Here is a 16895-nt window from a genome sequence, read left to right as displayed (position 1 = left end):
ACACACACAAACACAAGCGCGTACGCTCATACAAATATATACACTCGCACACACACATACACAAACACAAATAAACAAGCACACACACACTCACACACACTCACACTCACATACGCACAGGCAAACAAGCAAATACACCCACTACACCCACACACTTCATTGCACGGAAATATGAAGGTTGGGGGGGGGGGGGAGAGAAAGTGACAGAGAGAGACAAAGAGAGAGAGGGGGAGAGAGAAAGAGAAACAGAGAGAGGGAGAGTCAGATGAACATAAAGAATGTGTGTGTGTAAGAGAGAGAGGAGGGAGGGAAAAGAGCGAAAAAGAGAGAGAGACTTTCAGACGGACACAAAGAGAGATAGACAGATATAGAGAGAGAGGTAAAGAGAAAGACATAGGAAGAGGGATGGGGGGGGGGGGAGAAAGACAGAGACGTAGACAGAGAGACAGGCACAGAGGGACAGAGAGAGAGAGACTGCGAGAGAGAGAGTCAAACAGCAAGCTCAGTACAGTGCAATAGCTTCTGGCGTGCCACCTCTCAGGTACGTTACAGAATGCTCGGCACAAACTCTCGTTGCCTAGACCATTCTCGGCGAGCGGTCGCCTTTGTTACGCTTCAGTGACCCCAGACAATGGTACTCGAGCGAGCGTTCGCGAGCGATACGACAAAACTATGCGTTGCCTAGAAAACGTTTGCAAACGTTCTGTTACGGTCTGTCTAAGCAACGCGCCTCAGGTGTATCATGTCAACCGACTCCACTTGATTTATTCCTGTCTTCCGCGCTCGCTGAGACAAAGGTGAATTACCTGGTACGATTTTCATTTAAAAGTGTTGTCCAGAACTGAGACCATTCTCGGCGAGCGGTCGTCTTTGTTACGCTTCAGTGACCCCAGAAAATGGTACTCGTGCCGAGCGCATGCTAACATTCGCGAGCGTTAGCTTGCGATACGACAAAACTATGCGTTGCCTAGAAATAGTTTGCAACCGTTCAGAACTGAGACATTTAAAGTTTAACGCCCTCACGGCAAAGCCATCCCCGGGTGTTACCCCGACTTTGGATGAGATACACATGTGAGAGCGTGTTTGGGTGAAACAAGCCACCTGCAGAATGACCGAGGCCTTTAACGTACCACTGTGGTGACTCGGGGCTGAGACATGGATACCGTACCTGAGTCTGTACTTAAAGCTGTCCAGCAGTAGCTGCATGGCTATATGTAGTAGCCGGCGGCCTTGTCGCGGCTCAGTTGATAGAGTTCTGGACTTGTGATCCTTGGTTCACGGGTCCGAATCCAGGCCGGGACGGACACGGGTCAACTTTATATGCTGACTCAGAGACTGTGTCCATGTCTCAGCCCCGTGTCACCACTGCGGCACGTAACAAATCTTGGTCCTTCTGCCCTAAGTGCAGGTCTCTGTTTACACCTAAACACGCACACACATCAGGGTAGCGCGACTCTTGTTGCTCCTAGCTTTCCACTGAGAGGAAGCCACTCTAATTTCACAAACAATACACGTGAACGAGGAGGAGAAAGAGAAGAAGGAAGAAAAGAAGGATAAAGATCTGAAGTAGATGAAACAAAGAATCAAACTAACTACCACACAAACGATAAAACTTAAACGATCGTGTACAATATCGTCAACTCTAAAAGAAAGAGCGGCTCTCATTTTACGTGTAACCCTGTTTCACCTGCGTGAACGATGGTATCCAATCAAAATGAATACACACTGGTTTAAACCAAAAAAGGGCAAAGAATGAAAAAAAAACCCCGATGTTTCCGACGGTGTGTAAAATTCATTTAGTATGTGAAATATTCGTATCCCACAACCAACAGTAAGAGAAACACACTGGAGTCTTGTCTTGAAAAGAAACTATTCCTTCATTCTCTCTCTTTTTGTCTCTGTCTTCTCTCTCTTCCCCTCTCTCTCTTCCTACCTCTCATTCTCTCTCACTCTCCCCATTTTCCTCTCTCTACCTCTCTTTAATAGCTCGCACACCCTCCCCATCCCTTTTCGCGCTCTCTTTAATAATACGATCCGATGAATAAACCTCTAGCTCTGAGCTTCTGCGGCGTACAGCACCTTTAACCATAACCAATGCGCAACCAAGACGTGTGACAGCTTTCAGCGCATCATAACGTAACGCGGTCACGTGACGCTCTTCTGACAATGGCGACTTGAAGCGGCGTTTGTGTGTGACGATATAAGGAGCTACGTTGAGGAATATCTGTAAGTACTCGTTTTACCTGGATGATTTCAATATGGCTATATGACTTTTTGGATTGATACTGAAAATCTTGTGCTTTGTGTGTTTATTTCAGAAATATGTTGAACATATAATGCAGTTATTGCCGTTTTCCGAAAATGTTTCTATTTCACTCGAATTCTTCAAAAAACTTCTCAGATAGGTTTTGTTTTGGGAAGATAACCGAAAACTGGCTGTTTCTCTACATTCATGTTGGCTAAGAGTTTCTGGTACCGACATCGGTAAAGAGCATTTCTATGATAATGCATTGGTACGTTGTGCTTTAATGCAATCGCTCTTTGCGTTAAAATAGCAGTAATTTACACAATTGTAATTGAATTGGGTTATACGTTCTCCGTACTACTGAAGCATTAAAAACAGGTTAAGTTGTAACCGGTGTTTTTATTTATTTTGTTGTAAGTTTACCTCTTCGTTTATATACTTTGTGGATTTTTGGCTGGTACTAACTCAACAACGACAATCTACTTGTTGGTTTTCTTAACGAAATTTGTAACAAGACGCTTGTGAATATTTTGAATACCCCCCGCGGGTTAGGGGGAGTCCCATATTGGTTGGGACGAGAAAGAATTTACCCGATGCTACCCAGCATGTCGTAAGAGGCGACTAACGGTTCTGTTTCATTTTTTGACTCACATGCGAAGCAAAAGTGAGTCTATGTACTCACCCGAGTCGTCCGTCCGTCCGGACGGACCGGACGTCCGTCCGGCCGTCCGGAAAACTTTAACGTTGGATATTTCTTGGACACTATTCAGTCTATTAGTACCAAATTTGGCAAGATGGTGTATGATGACAAGGCCCCCAAAAACATACATAGCATCTTGACCTTGCTTCAAGGTCAAGGTCGCAGGGGCCATAAATGTTGTCTAAAAAACAGCTATTTTTCACATTTTTCACATTTTTCACATTTTCTCTGAAGTTTTTGAGATTGAATACCTCACCTATATATGATATATAGGGCAAAGTAAGCCCCATCTTTTGATACCAGTTTGGTTTACCTTGCTTCAAGGTCAAGGTCACAGGAGCTCTTCAAAGTTGGATTGTATACATATTTTGAAGTGACCTTGACCCTGAACTATGGAAGATAACTGTTTCAAACTTAAAAATTATGTGGGGCACATGTTATGCTTTCATCATGAGACAAATTTGGTCACATATGATCAAGGTCAAGGTCTCTTTGACCCTTATGAAATGTGACCAAAATAAGGTAGTGAACCACTAAAAGTGACCATATCTCATGGTAGAAAGAGCCAATAAGCACCATTGTACTTCCTATGTCTTGAATTAACAGCTTTGTGTTGCATGACCTTGGATGACCTTGACCTTGGGTCAAGGTCACATGTATTTTGGTAGGAAAAATGTGTAAAGCAGTTCTTAGTGTATGATGTCATTGCTAGGTTTAGGTCAAGCATGTGAGTCGTATGGGCTTTGCCCTTCTTGTTACCCTTGTTAAGTGTTTCTTGTATAGAATATAGTCAATGTTTGTAAAGATTTTAGTCAAGCAGTATGTAAGAAATGTTACGTCCTTTGTACTGGAAACTTGCATTCTCCCAGTAAGGTCATATATTGTACTACGTTGCAAGCCCCTGGAGCAATTTTTTGATTAGTGCTTTTGTGAACAAGAAACAATTAACAAGTGGCTCTATCCCATCTCCCCCCTTTCCCCTATCCCATCTCCCCCCCTTCCCCCGTCGCGATATAACCTTGAATGGTTGAAAACGACGTTAAACACCAAATAAAGAAAGAAAAGAAAGAAAGAAAGAATATTTTGAATAGCAGTATAAACTATACCACGCTGTTGATTCCGATAATGTTCCAAATATAATACTAATTATAATATCTGATTTATTTTATATATCGAGTTCATCCTACGTATAAACTTTATAATTCAAACCAAGGTATGTGAAACAATTTGCCCCAATTTTGAATATTATTAACATGTAGTTCTGATAGTGTTTGCTTTTCTGAGGACGAAGTTGCTTCAAACTGAAATGCACACGACTGTTCAGTAGTGACAACACAAAGAAATTGCCGGAAACAGAACAGAAAAGGTGTGAGTTGAGTTGGAATGTTAAACGTTATTGGTATTTTTGACCAAAATATGACATTATGCACAGATCCAGACAGTCAGTCATTATTATACGAGACTGTACGTGCTATGTTGTAAAACAGACTTCGACTAAAAATAGATATTTAACTAAATTATTCTGATGAAAATCATTTTAAAAGAAAGAAAAAACAAGTCGCGTAAGGCGAAAATACAACATTTAGTCAAGCTCAGTCGAACTCACATATTGAAACTGAACGCATTGCATTTTTTCCGCAAGACCGTACACTCGTAGCATCGTCTGTCCACCGCTCGTGGCAAAGGCAGTGAAATTAACAACCAGAAAAGCGTGGCAGCGGTTGCGCTGAGGAGGATAGCACGCTTTTCTATATCTCTATTCTTTTTAACTCTCTGAACGTGTTTTTAATCCAAACATATCATATCTATATGTTTTTGGAATCAAGAACGGACAAGGAATAAGATGAAATTGTTTTTAAATCAATTTCGAAAATTTAATTTTAATAATAATTTGATTGAAAAATGAGGGTGTGACAGTGCCGCCTCAACTTTTACAAAATGCCGGATATGACGTCATCAAAGACATTTATCGAAAAAATGAAAAAACGTCTGGGGATATCATACACAGGAACTCTAATGAAAAATGTCATAAAGATCGGTCCAGTAGTTTACTCTGAATCTACACACACACACACACATACACCACGACCCTCGACTCGATTTCCCCCGTTATGTTAAAACAGTTAGTCAAAACTTGACTAAATGTAAAAAGAGATAGAACTGGGAAGAATGGATCTGAAAAAGTCAGACTGACAGACATACTGTTTGACTGCCTCATTCAATGATTAATTAGCCGACTTGACTCCACAAAGACAAGATTTATAACTCGCAGAAGATTGAAAAAGTATAATTTAAAAAAATCAGAAAAAAATGCAAATACAAATATAATGACAAAATAAAAATAATCAGAAAGAAAGAAACAAACGTAGAAAGACAGAGACACTAGGACTTAGCAAAACCCATCACAAAACTAAGGCTCCATGCCCTCACAAAAACTCAAACCGTGAGGGAGAAAATTAGCAGAGACAGAGAAAGCTTATTGCTATTCTCGCAAGCACACGGAATAACTGAGACTCCCTCGGGATACAGGAAGTCAGTCATCTCTCTGTTTGACGCGCCATCTGTCGGACAGGGGGACAGGCTACCTGTTCCCTTCCCGTCAGCCTCTGACACGTGATGAATATTAATTACCGTGGTGCCCTCGAAGGCTCTCTCTGTGTTTCCTCTCTTACTCGGTTTTGCGTTGTTTGTGTAAAGTGATGACTAAATTTACGCGAGTAGAGAGGGTATACACGCTTAGTTGTGTCTCTTTCTTTTGTATTGTCATGAATTATTCTTGGTGTAGTTATATTGCTTTCTTGTATTGTTTATGTTTGTTTGTTTGCTTGTTTCTTTGTTTCTTGCTATCCTTTGTTTCTTGTTTACTTCCTTTCTTTCTTTCTTTCTTTCTTTCTGTCTTTCTTTTCTTTCCACCTAAGACCTTTCTTTCTCTCGATCTTTCTTTTCTTTTCTTCTTTTGATCTTTTATTTCTTTCCTTCTTCTTTTCTTACTTTTTTTCTTTTGTCTGTCTGTCCGTCTGTCTGTCTGTCTGTATGTCTGTCTGTCTGTCTGTCTGTCTTTTTACATTTAGTCAAGTTTTTACTAAATGTTTTAACATTGATGGGGGAATCGAGACGAGGGTCGTGGTGTATGTGTGTGTGTGTGTGTGCGTGTGTGTGTGCGCGTGTGCGTGTAGAGCGATTCAGAGTAAACTACTGGACCGATCTTTATGAAATTTGACATGAGAGTTCCTGGGTATGATATCCCCGTACGTTTTTTTTCTTTTTTTCGATAAATGTCTTTGATGACATCATATCCGGCTTTTTGTAAAAGTTGAGGCGGCACTGTCACACCCTCATTTTTCAATCAAATTGATTGACATTTTGGCCAAGCAATCTTCGACGAAGGCCGGACTTCGATATTGCATTTCAGCTTGGTGTCTTAAAAATTAATTGATGACTTTGGTCATTAAAAATCTGAAAATTGTAAAACAAAATATTTTTTTTATAAAACGATCCAAATTTACGTTCATCTTATTCTTCATCATTTTCTGATTCCAAAAACATATAAATATGTTATATTTGGATTAAAAACAAGCTCTGAAAATTAAAAATATAAAAATTATGATTAAAATTAAATTTTCGAAATCGTTTTAAAAACAATTTCATCTTATTCCTTGTCGGTTCCTGATTCCAAAAACATATAGATATGATATGTTTGGATTAAAAACACGCTCAGAAAGTTAAAACGAAGAGAGGTACAGAAAAGCATGCTATGCAGCACAGCGCAATCGCTACCGCGCCAAACAGGCTCGCCACTTTCACTGCCTTTGCCATGAGCGGTGGACTGACGATGCTACGAGTATACGGTCTTGCTGAAAAATTGCATTGCGTTCAGTTTCATTCTGTGAGTTCGACAGCTTTCAAGACTAAATGTTGAATTTTCGCCTTACGCGACTTGTTTCTTCTTTCTCTGTTTCTTTTGCGTTGTTTTCTAGCGTTTCTATATATTTTGGGCTGATTATTTTCCCCGAAAAAGGAGTATAAAGCCAAGCGAATAAAGATGGGTATGGCTTCATTTTCACCATGGCAGCCAAGTTTTGAGACAAGACAAAATGTAGACAAGTGAGGGTGTTACATTTAACTTCCTGCAACATTATTTTCCCTGTCATAGGTGTGTTTCCTGCTTGCCACCGGAGAAGTAATCCATCACTGGAAAAAGACAAAAGAAGGATTATAATGATAGCACAGGCGCATGAAAAAAGAATCGTCGCAATATTATCTTCGTGGTTGAAAACGACGTTAAACACCAAATAAAGAAAGATGAAAAAAGAAAGCGTTAAAGAGAAGAAAAAACATGTGTATAGAGAGAATTAGTTCTCCAATCCAAAACTGTTATAGTTTAAAAAAAAAAAATAAAAAATTACAAAATAAAAATTTGTATCGATGTTTGTCTGTTGTGAAGATTTGGTCCACACTAAAGGCATGCATGGCGACGTTCTTGTGAATATATCGCTTTGTCTATAATTATACGTTCAAAAAACTTGAACCTTTCTTAGCCAGAGGATGACGGTCGCTTGTTTATTTCATTGCTTGCTATTCTCTCATGTGCTAGGAGATTGGTTCCGCATACCTCTACATGCCGATTATTGTATTCACACACACACACACACACACACACATACACACACACACATACACACACACACACACACAAACTACACACACAAACACACACAAAAGCATTCTCCCTCACACACACACACACATACACACAAACACACACATACACACACACACATACACACACACACACACACACACACACACACACACACACACCACCACCACCACCACCCTCGTCTCGATTCCCAGTCTATGTTAAAACATTTAGTCAAAACTTGACTAAATGTAAAAAAACAACTAAAAAAACACAATTATCTTGACCTAAGAATCGCGAAGTGTCCAGTATACTGACCTCCTAGCCATAGCATCCATCACCATTACCGCTGACCGCGTGGGCTGCAGGCTACGCCCAAGGTCCGAAGCCGGCGTCCAGTTGTGGGAGGACAACTAATGTGTCTGCCCCTGTGGAATTGTTTGTCATCGCCCGGTCACTGGTCATTGTCCCCCTCTGTGGTGTACTATTGATTGTCAGGATCTTGGTTACGTCTGTAATCCGTGCAGAAGAGGAAGCGGATTGACAAGAAAAGCAAGCAAACAAATACATACGAGCCAAAAGAAAAATGTATGTTTGTTAAGCATTCAAATAATAAAGTTGTATTGAATTGAATAGAATGGAACGGAATTGAATTAAAACCGTTCGAAGAGGAAGTGGAATGACGAGAAAAACAAGCAAATAAACAAACAAGCAAACAAACAAACAAACAAAAACAGCAAGTAACGAGCGACAGAACGAACGAACAAAAGAAAACGTATTAAATAACACGACGGGCGCAGTGGCGTGGTGGTAAGACGTCGGCCTCCTAATCGGGAGGTCGTGAGTTCGAATCCCGGTTGCTGCCGCCTGGTGGGTTAAGAGTGGAGATTTTTCCGATCTCCCAGGTCAACTTATGTGCAGACCTGCTGGTGACTTAACCCCCTTCGTGTGTACACGCAAGCACAAGACCAAGTACGCACGGAAAAGATCCTGTAATCCATGTCAGAGTTCGGTGGGTCATAGAAACACGAAAATACCCAGCATTCCTCCCCTGAAATCGGCGTGTGCTGCCTGAATGGCGGGGTAAAAAACATCCACTCGTGCTAAGAACAGGAGTGTACGTGGGAGTCTAAGCCCATGAACGAAGAAGAAAAAGAGAAGTATTAAATAACAAACGCCCGAAAGAAAGAAAAGGTATTTTTAAACCCGCAAACAAACGAGCAAACTAACTTAAAGACTGAAAAACTATTAAAAAAAATATATAAAACAAGTCGCGTAAGGCGAAAATACAATATTTAGTCAAGTAGCTGCCATTTTTCAGCAAGACCGTATACTCGTAGCATCGTCAGTCCACCGCTCATGGCAAAGGCAAATTGACAAGAAGAGCGGGATAGTAGTTGCGCTAAGAAGGATAGCACGCTTTTCTGTACCTCTCTTTGTTTTAACTTTCTGAGCGTGTTTTTAATCCAAACATATCATATCTATATGTTTTTGGAATCAGGAACCGACAAGGAATAAGATGAAAGTGTTTTTAAATTGATTTGGACAATTTAATTTTGATAATAATTTTTATATATTTAATTTTCAGAGCTTGTTTTTAATCCGAATATAACATATTTATATGTTTTTGGAATCAGCAAATGATGGAGAATAAGATAAACGTAAATTTGGATCGTTTTATAAATTTTTATTTTTTTTTACAATTTTCAGATTTTTAATGACCAAAGTCATTAATTAATTTTTAAGCCACCAAGCTGAAATGCAATACCGAACCCCGGGCTTCGTCGAAGATTACTTGACCAAAATTTCAACCAATTTGGTTGAAAAATGAGGGCGTGACAGTGCCGCCTCAACTTTCACGAAAAGCCGGATATGACGTCATCAAAGACATTTATCAAAAAAATGAAAAAAGCGTATGGGGATTTCATACCCAGGAACTCTCATGTCAAATTTCATAAAGATCGGTCCAGTAGTTTAGTCTGAATCGCTCTACACACACACGCACACACGCACACACACACGCACATACACCACGACCCTCGTTTCGATTCCCCCTCGATGTTAAAATATTTAGTCAAAACGTGACTAAATATAGAAACACACAAGAAAGGTTGGAGGCAAAACGAAACATTCACAAGGACTTCCACCTATCGGTTTGAATGTACACAAGCAAGTTACACAACAGACGCATAATTAAATTAATGATTCTGTGACTTTCTTTTGAATGTTCTTTTCTTTTACAGACAGACAGACAGAATGCAGTTACAGCTTATTTTTGTGTGACCTGGTAGTACTCCGCTATTTTTCCTCTAGTTGATGTTGCGAACTTGGTTGGAAAGGTTATACATCATCTGCACTTGCGTTTTATTTTGAGAGAGAAGAGCAAGTGAGAGAGAGAGGGAGGGAGAGAGAGAGAGTGGGAGTGAGGCAGAGATCAGAGAGAGATAGACAGAGGGAGGGGGAGGGGTAGAGAGAGAGGGGGAGACACACACTTATACACACACATACACACACACACACACACACACACACACACACACACACACACACACACACACACACACACACACACACACACACAAGTGCATGGACTTTGTCTTGAAAACTGACGAAAACAAACTCCAACGGAAAACTATTTGATGAATCATTTCTCTCAAGCTCAAGTGGAAAATCAAGTACTAGTAGTTTGTGAATGTTGGGTGTGTTGTTGATAATCACTTTGCATCTTTATTGTTATTGTTGCTGGTGGCGGTGGTGGTGGTGGAGGTGCTGCGGTTTATGATGTTATACAAATACGTAAGCAATACCCATACATTACATGCACGCCCCCCACCTACCCCCAACTCCCGCTCCCCTGACACAAACACGCGCACTTCAACACACATACACGCGCGCGCACACACATGCACGCACGCGCGCAGGCTTACACACACAAACACACTCTCACACACACACATACACACACCTTCATAAAATCAAATAGATGCTTTCGCGCTATACAGTCAAAACGTGTTGTTGTTTACTCCTCAGTAATTATCTAGGTTACATGGACAGAAGCAGTTTATCATGGATCCGAGTTGTCTGCTCTTCCACTTGTTGAGTCTTATCGTCTACGCCACCGCTCAAACTGTGTTCAGTGAGTTTTGTGTAATTCTATCCCTTGTAGCGGAATGTCTTGTTACGTACTAATTAGTTTATTGCTGATCAGTGATTTACTTTCCGTAACAGTTTTAATTTTTTTAATTTTTTTTTATCTAATTTCTTATCTATTCATTCATTTATTTATTTATTTGCTCGGGATTTCGAATATGTGTGGGTATGTTCTTCTCTGATCTGTGTGTATGTGTGTGTTTTAAAGTTTGTCTTTTTTGTTCTTTTTGGTATGTATCTTGTTGGTGTTTATTCGGATGGGTTTTTGTTGTCGTTGTAATGCCTGGTTACTCTTCTTCTTCTTCTTTCATGTGTGGTGTGATTTAGACGATCTCATGCTTCCTGTGTGTAAGAAAAAGCAAGTAAACAGAGAGAGAGAGAGAGAGATTATGATTGTCTATGAGCTCTCTCTCTCTCTCTCTCTCTCTCTCTCTCTCTCTCTCTCTCTCTCTCTCTCTCTCTCTCTCTCCAATTTCACATCATCCAATATCGTTTGAAGAAAAAGTTTCATTTTTGTTCTCCCCAAACGGGCGGGGATGTAGCTCAGTCGGTAGCGCGCTGGATTTGTATCCAGTTTGCCGCTGTCAGCGTGAGTTCGTCCCCACGTTCGGCGAGAGATTTATTTCTCAGAGTCAACTTTGTGTGCAGACTCTCCTCGGTGTCTGAACACCCCCGTGTGTACACGCAAGCACAAGACCAAGTGCGCACGAAAAAGATCCTGTAATCCATGTCAGAGTTCGGTGGGTTATAGAAACACGAAAATACCCAGCATGCTTCCTCCGAAAACGGCGTATGGCTGCCTAAATGGCGGGGTAAAAAACGGTCATACACGTAAAATTCCACTCGTGCAAAAAACACGAGTGTACGTGGGAGTTTCAGCCCACGAACGCAGAAGAAGAAGAAGAAGTTCTCCCCAAACAATTAATCTGTTTGAATTAATATTTCATATGTTTCATGCACTTGTATACTGCAGATTGTCCAAACCATTGGCTCCAAAATGGACAGTACTGCTTCCTCTTTGAGGGAGATAAGCCTGGCACCTACGAACAAGCGCGTCTGGGTTGTAGCGTAAGTTACTTCCCTTCTACCAGTATTGACGGCTTTTTCTGTACAACACCTAAGATACCTAAATAAATCAGTGGGTTGTTGACTAAAACTATTACATTTGACATAAAGTGTAACTTTGCCTTTGTCAGACAGTCTATCTGTCTGTATGTCTGTCTGTCTGTTCGTGAATCTCTCTGACTATCTGTTCGTTACGCGTTCTGTCTCGTTTGTTTCTGTGGATGGATGGATGGATTACTTGGCCGACTCGCTGAATGCTTGTCTGATTAATTGAATAATTGTCTTGAAACGATTATGAGAAATTTACCAACTGCCCTTTCGATTGATTAATTGATTGACTGATTGATTGCTTGTTCGATTGATTGATTGATTGATTGACTGATTGATTGATTGATTGATTAATTGATTTACTTATTGATTGCTTGCTCGATTGGCTGATTGATTGATTGAATGATTGACTTATTGATTCGCTGATTGTTTGACTGTTTGTTTACTTGAGTAGTTACCTTTGTCTTTATTGTGAGAATGTTTTTGTTCACATGGGCATGGGTCCGACTGCTCTAATGATTGATTGATTAATCGGTTGGTCATCTTCGGTGAACTGATCATTGGGACGTTTCTGTGTTGACAGGATCATGGGTCTGCCTTAGCGAGTATAGAAGACAGACCATTGCACAACTACATCAGAAACTGGCTGGAGATGAATGATCCATTCATGTTAGTAAAAAGATTATGATTGACTGTAATCGCATACTTTTCTAAGATTTAAGGTATACCATCTGTCTAAGTTGTGTAAGCGTCATCATCAGCCACAGTGTCGTCGTTATTGTCATTATCATCGTCATTCTTCTTCTCCTTCTGCTTCTCCTTCTTCGTTCATGCGCTGTAACTCATACGAACACTCGTATTTTGCACGAGCGAGTTTCATCATCATCATCATCATCATCATCATCATCATCATCATCATCATCATCATCATCATCATCACCACCATCACCATCATCATCATCATCATCATCATCATCATCCCGTCGCGATATAACCTTCGTGGTTGAAAACGACGTTAAACACCAAATAAAGAAAGAAAGAATCATCATCATCATCATCATCGCCATTGTCCTCGTCGTCATCATCGTCATCGCCATCGTCATCATCATTCTTCTGCTTCTTCTTCTTTATTCATGGGCTGCAACTCATACGAACACTCTTGTTTTCTCGAGCGAGTTTGTGTGTGTAAAGAACAGTCATCATTATAATCATCACCACCATAATCACCATCATCATCAGCATCAGCATCATCAGTATCATCATCATCATCATCATCATCATCATCATCATCATCATCATCATCATTAATATTGTTATTTTTGTTATCTTCAGGCGTACCTGGTACACCAGCGGACTTAGTGAGCGAGTGAGCTCCATGCAAGACATTCGTTTTATCTGGAAAGGCACGGGGTCAAAGGTCAGTACCGCTCTCGACGTCTGGAACAAGGGAGTCAACCGCAACACCACTGATGGCGTCATCGCCTACTCTCTGGGAGGTACGTCACGGGGGTTAACGTCATTGCTGAGATTTTTGTTTTTCTGTGTGTGTGTGTGTGTATGTGTGTGTGTGTGTTTTTGGGGGTGGGGGCATACGTGTGTATGTGTGTGTGTGTGCGTGTGTGTGTGTATGTGTGTGTGTGTGTTTGTGATGTGTGTGTGTGTGTGTGATGGTGAGTTTAATATTACACAGCTTTCGTATTTGCTCAGTTTTATTGTACGCTGAAATTAAGTGGCAAGTTCGATCGTGAACGGCAACTCATATTAACGAACAGAGGCCATTGTGTTCAGGAGTAATTGGTATGAGCATTTGTAGCAAGGTCGTGCGTTTTTAAATTTGTTGATTAAGGGACGCTATAGTATTGGGTCTAAAGAACATTTGTTTTGAATTTTAAATTGTTAGTTTAGTTGTTGTTTTAGTTGTTGTTTTTGTTGTTTATTTGTTGTTGTCGTCGTCGTATGTGTGGCTTCAATACGCTAGCATTGTATTATTTGTGGAACACAGAGATGGGATACGGTTGGTCACTGGTGCCTCCGGACGAAAAACATCCCTACATCTGCCAGGTGGCGACAGCAGAGGCCTACAGAATTGTACAGGACGACAGAGACTATGGTAAGAAAATCCTTCAGTTATCAAGCCTTCGATTAATTACCTGTCTATTTGAGTTTGACGCCTTCTCAGACCAGTTGGTTCATACAGTGTGACCCAAAAAATGCCACCTACTAAAATGCTTTCAACCCCTAAATTTGTTCAGCGAATTACTTCATATTTGGTGTACATGAGCATGATATGTGGGATTTTTCGTTGACAAAGGTTTAATGATGATGGTCAAGTGGTTTGATTTTTACGCTTTAAAAACAAAAACAAGTTCAAATTCGGAGAAAGTAGGAAGTTTTACGCTCAGCAGTGGCCACACTCATCCGACAAGAACGGCACAGATTCCTTGTAATTGCTGTTTCAACTCGTATACTGGGGTCCTGATTTGGCCTATATGGTCCGCTGGACCCCAAAAGCAACAACAATCAAATCAAATCAAAACTCGTATACTCGTAATGTCTGAGGATATTTTTTTGCAAAAGAGCATAAAACTCAGACCATTCAACATAAAATCTCGAAACTTTGTGAACTTATCATCCCATATTGCAAGCCAATGTACACCAAGTATGTAATTCGTTGAACACATTCAGGAGTTCTTAGCATTGTAGTGGGTGGCATGTTTCGGGGTCACCCTAAATTGGGACAAGTATTGATTAAAAGTTGTGGATATGATGTGATGTTTTGACTCAAACAAGCCTTCTCTGGTTGTCTTCTTCAACAAGCCAGCTCGTGTCGTCCAAATATCGTAAAACGATCATGATAATAAGAGATGAGAGATGAAGCATGCGGGTCTTCGTATTTCCCAAGCCGTAAGACTTTTGCTGTAAGCTTTGGATCTTTATCGTGCGCATGCGTACACGCCGGAGTGTGCGGACATCGAAGACAGTCTGCACAAAGTTTACTCTAAGAAATACATCTCTCGCAGAACCTGGTTCTTGTTTAAAACAAACATTTCAGTGATACCCTAAATCCGCATTTTGCCAGAATGTGTGTTCTTTTTCAAATTCGTCGAAACGGTAAAGGTCGTGGAAGTTTCGGCCCAATATTCAAGAAGTTTAAAGCAGTAATTGTTGATGATGTTGCAGACTACGGCATGGTGGTGTCAGACTTGAATGTGTTGATGAGAGGTCCGCATTTTACGCTACAGCCAGTGAGTACCGTAGTTGTGGGAAACCCGACAGAAGCGGTAATAGAGTGTGTGGCTGATTCTAATCCTCCGCCGTCCTACAGGTAAGTCAGTTAGTGGTCAGTCTTAGCCTTTCTCTGTCAGACTGTCTCGCCGTCCATCTCTCTCTCCTTCTTCCTCCTCTGTCTGTCTGTCTCTCTTTCTCTCTCTCCTTCCCCCCTCTCTCACCCTGTCTTTCTCTCTCTGCCCCCCTCTCTCTCCCTCTCTATTCCTCTCTCTCCCTCCCACCCAACTCTCTCTCTCTCTCTTTCCCTCCCCCACTCTCTTTCCCTCCTCCACTCTCTCTCTCTCTCTCTCTCTCTCTCTCTCTCTCTCTCTCTCTCTCTCTCTCTCTCTCTTCTCTTCTCACTCTCTCCACTACCTTTCTTCTCTCTCTCTCTCCCTCTGTCACCACTCTCTCTCTCTTTCTCTCTCTCTGTCATATCTCTCGAATACGTCCCTCGCCCTCTCTCTCTACTATGTCTCTCTCTCCTTTCTCTCTCCCTCTCCCCCCCCCTCCCCACGCGCTCTCTCTCCCCCTCTCTCTCCACTACGTCTCTCTCTCTCCCTCTCTCTCTCCCCCTCTCTCTCTCTGTCTTTTTCTTTCTCTCTCTCTCTCTCTCTCTCTCTCTCTCTCTCTCTCTCTCTTCTGCACGTTTTACACCCCTAGACCACTCAGTCTTTAATCTTCAAGTCAATAATCACTCTGTCCCCAGGTGGTATCGTGGGAAGTATCTGGACGAAGAGGTGACCGCAGAACTGACCAGTCGCTACACAATCACCAACGGCAAGCTGAGCATTGAAAAACCCACGGAAAATATGGACGCCAACTCCTACCGATGCATTGCTGAGAACAGACTGGGCAAAGTTATCAGCAATGAAGTACAGCTCAGTTTTGGAGGTAATGAAGATAATTGACATAACACAAAAGAAAGAAAGAAACAAAACCCGTACGATTGATAATTGTTTTCGTTTAACAGAACAGGATTTCAACCAACAGAGTTAAAAACACAACAATAACAACAACAACAACAACAACAACAAAAATAACAAAAACACACACAAACAAACCCACACAAAAAAAACTAAATCAAAACAAGAATTTCAAACAATGCCTGATTAACAAAATAATGTCCAAATGTAGTCTTTTGTTTTGATTTATTCATTGTCTGAGTGATAGATAGCTAGCTTGTACGTAACTTAACAGTGATAGATAGCTAGCTTGTACGTAACTAACAGTGATAGATAGCTAGCTTGTACGTAACTAACAGTGATAGATAGCTAGCTTGTACGTAACTAACAGTGATAGATAGCTAGCTTGTACGTAACTAACAGTGATAGATAGCTAGCTTGTACGTAACTACCAACATGATGAATTTCACGACGTTCGAGAAGCTTAACGATCAGAGTGTTGAGAACGTGTTTGGCACCTTCGATGAAAACATTGTCGGTAATTATTAGCTAAACGACATCATTTCGACCATGAACAGACTTTATGAACATTTTTAGCCAAGAAGAAAAACATCAATGTTTCCGGTTCCCCGACCGACCCTAGTTTGTTTATTTTTAACCCTTATTCCTATTCCTGTTAGTGTACATATGCGTGCGCGAGTGTAGTATGCTTCGTATGGTATTTTTATCTGTTGTCTTATTATTTGTTTTGTCTTTTAATGTGCACCACACTGAAATTTCTCTGTATGAGATAATAAAGTATTCGTATTCGTATTCGTATTCGTATAAGAATTAATTAGATACGACCAATCTGGATTTTTGCTGACTTTACCAGGA

At 40.9% G+C, this 16895-nt stretch overlaps 1 protein-coding gene across 1 annotated transcript in view; it reads left to right on the top strand.

Moving 5' to 3' along the window:
- Positions 1-2148: 2148 nt before the first annotated feature.
- LOC138947532 (contactin-like) overlaps positions 2149-16895 on the top strand; it is a gene marked incomplete at its 3' end in the record, with an annotated part of 17025 nt that continues 2278 nt past the window's right edge. Inside the window, 8 exon segments of the mRNA XM_070319022.1 lie at positions 2149-2226; positions 10615-10720; positions 11708-11802; positions 12431-12516; positions 13180-13343; positions 13850-13957; positions 15028-15172; positions 15824-16008. Of these exon segments, the coding sequence (XP_070175123.1) occupies positions 10651-10720; positions 11708-11802; positions 12431-12516; positions 13180-13343; positions 13850-13957; positions 15028-15172; positions 15824-16008 (853 nt within the window).

Source organism: Littorina saxatilis, linkage group LG14 (assembly GCF_037325665.1).
Source record: "Littorina saxatilis isolate snail1 linkage group LG14, US_GU_Lsax_2.0, whole genome shotgun sequence".
In the NCBI taxonomy this organism is placed as follows: Eukaryota; Metazoa; Mollusca; class Gastropoda; order Littorinimorpha; family Littorinidae; genus Littorina; species Littorina saxatilis.
Note: the sequence above shows the minus strand (reverse complement) of the source record. Positions and strands in the feature narration are given on the sequence as shown.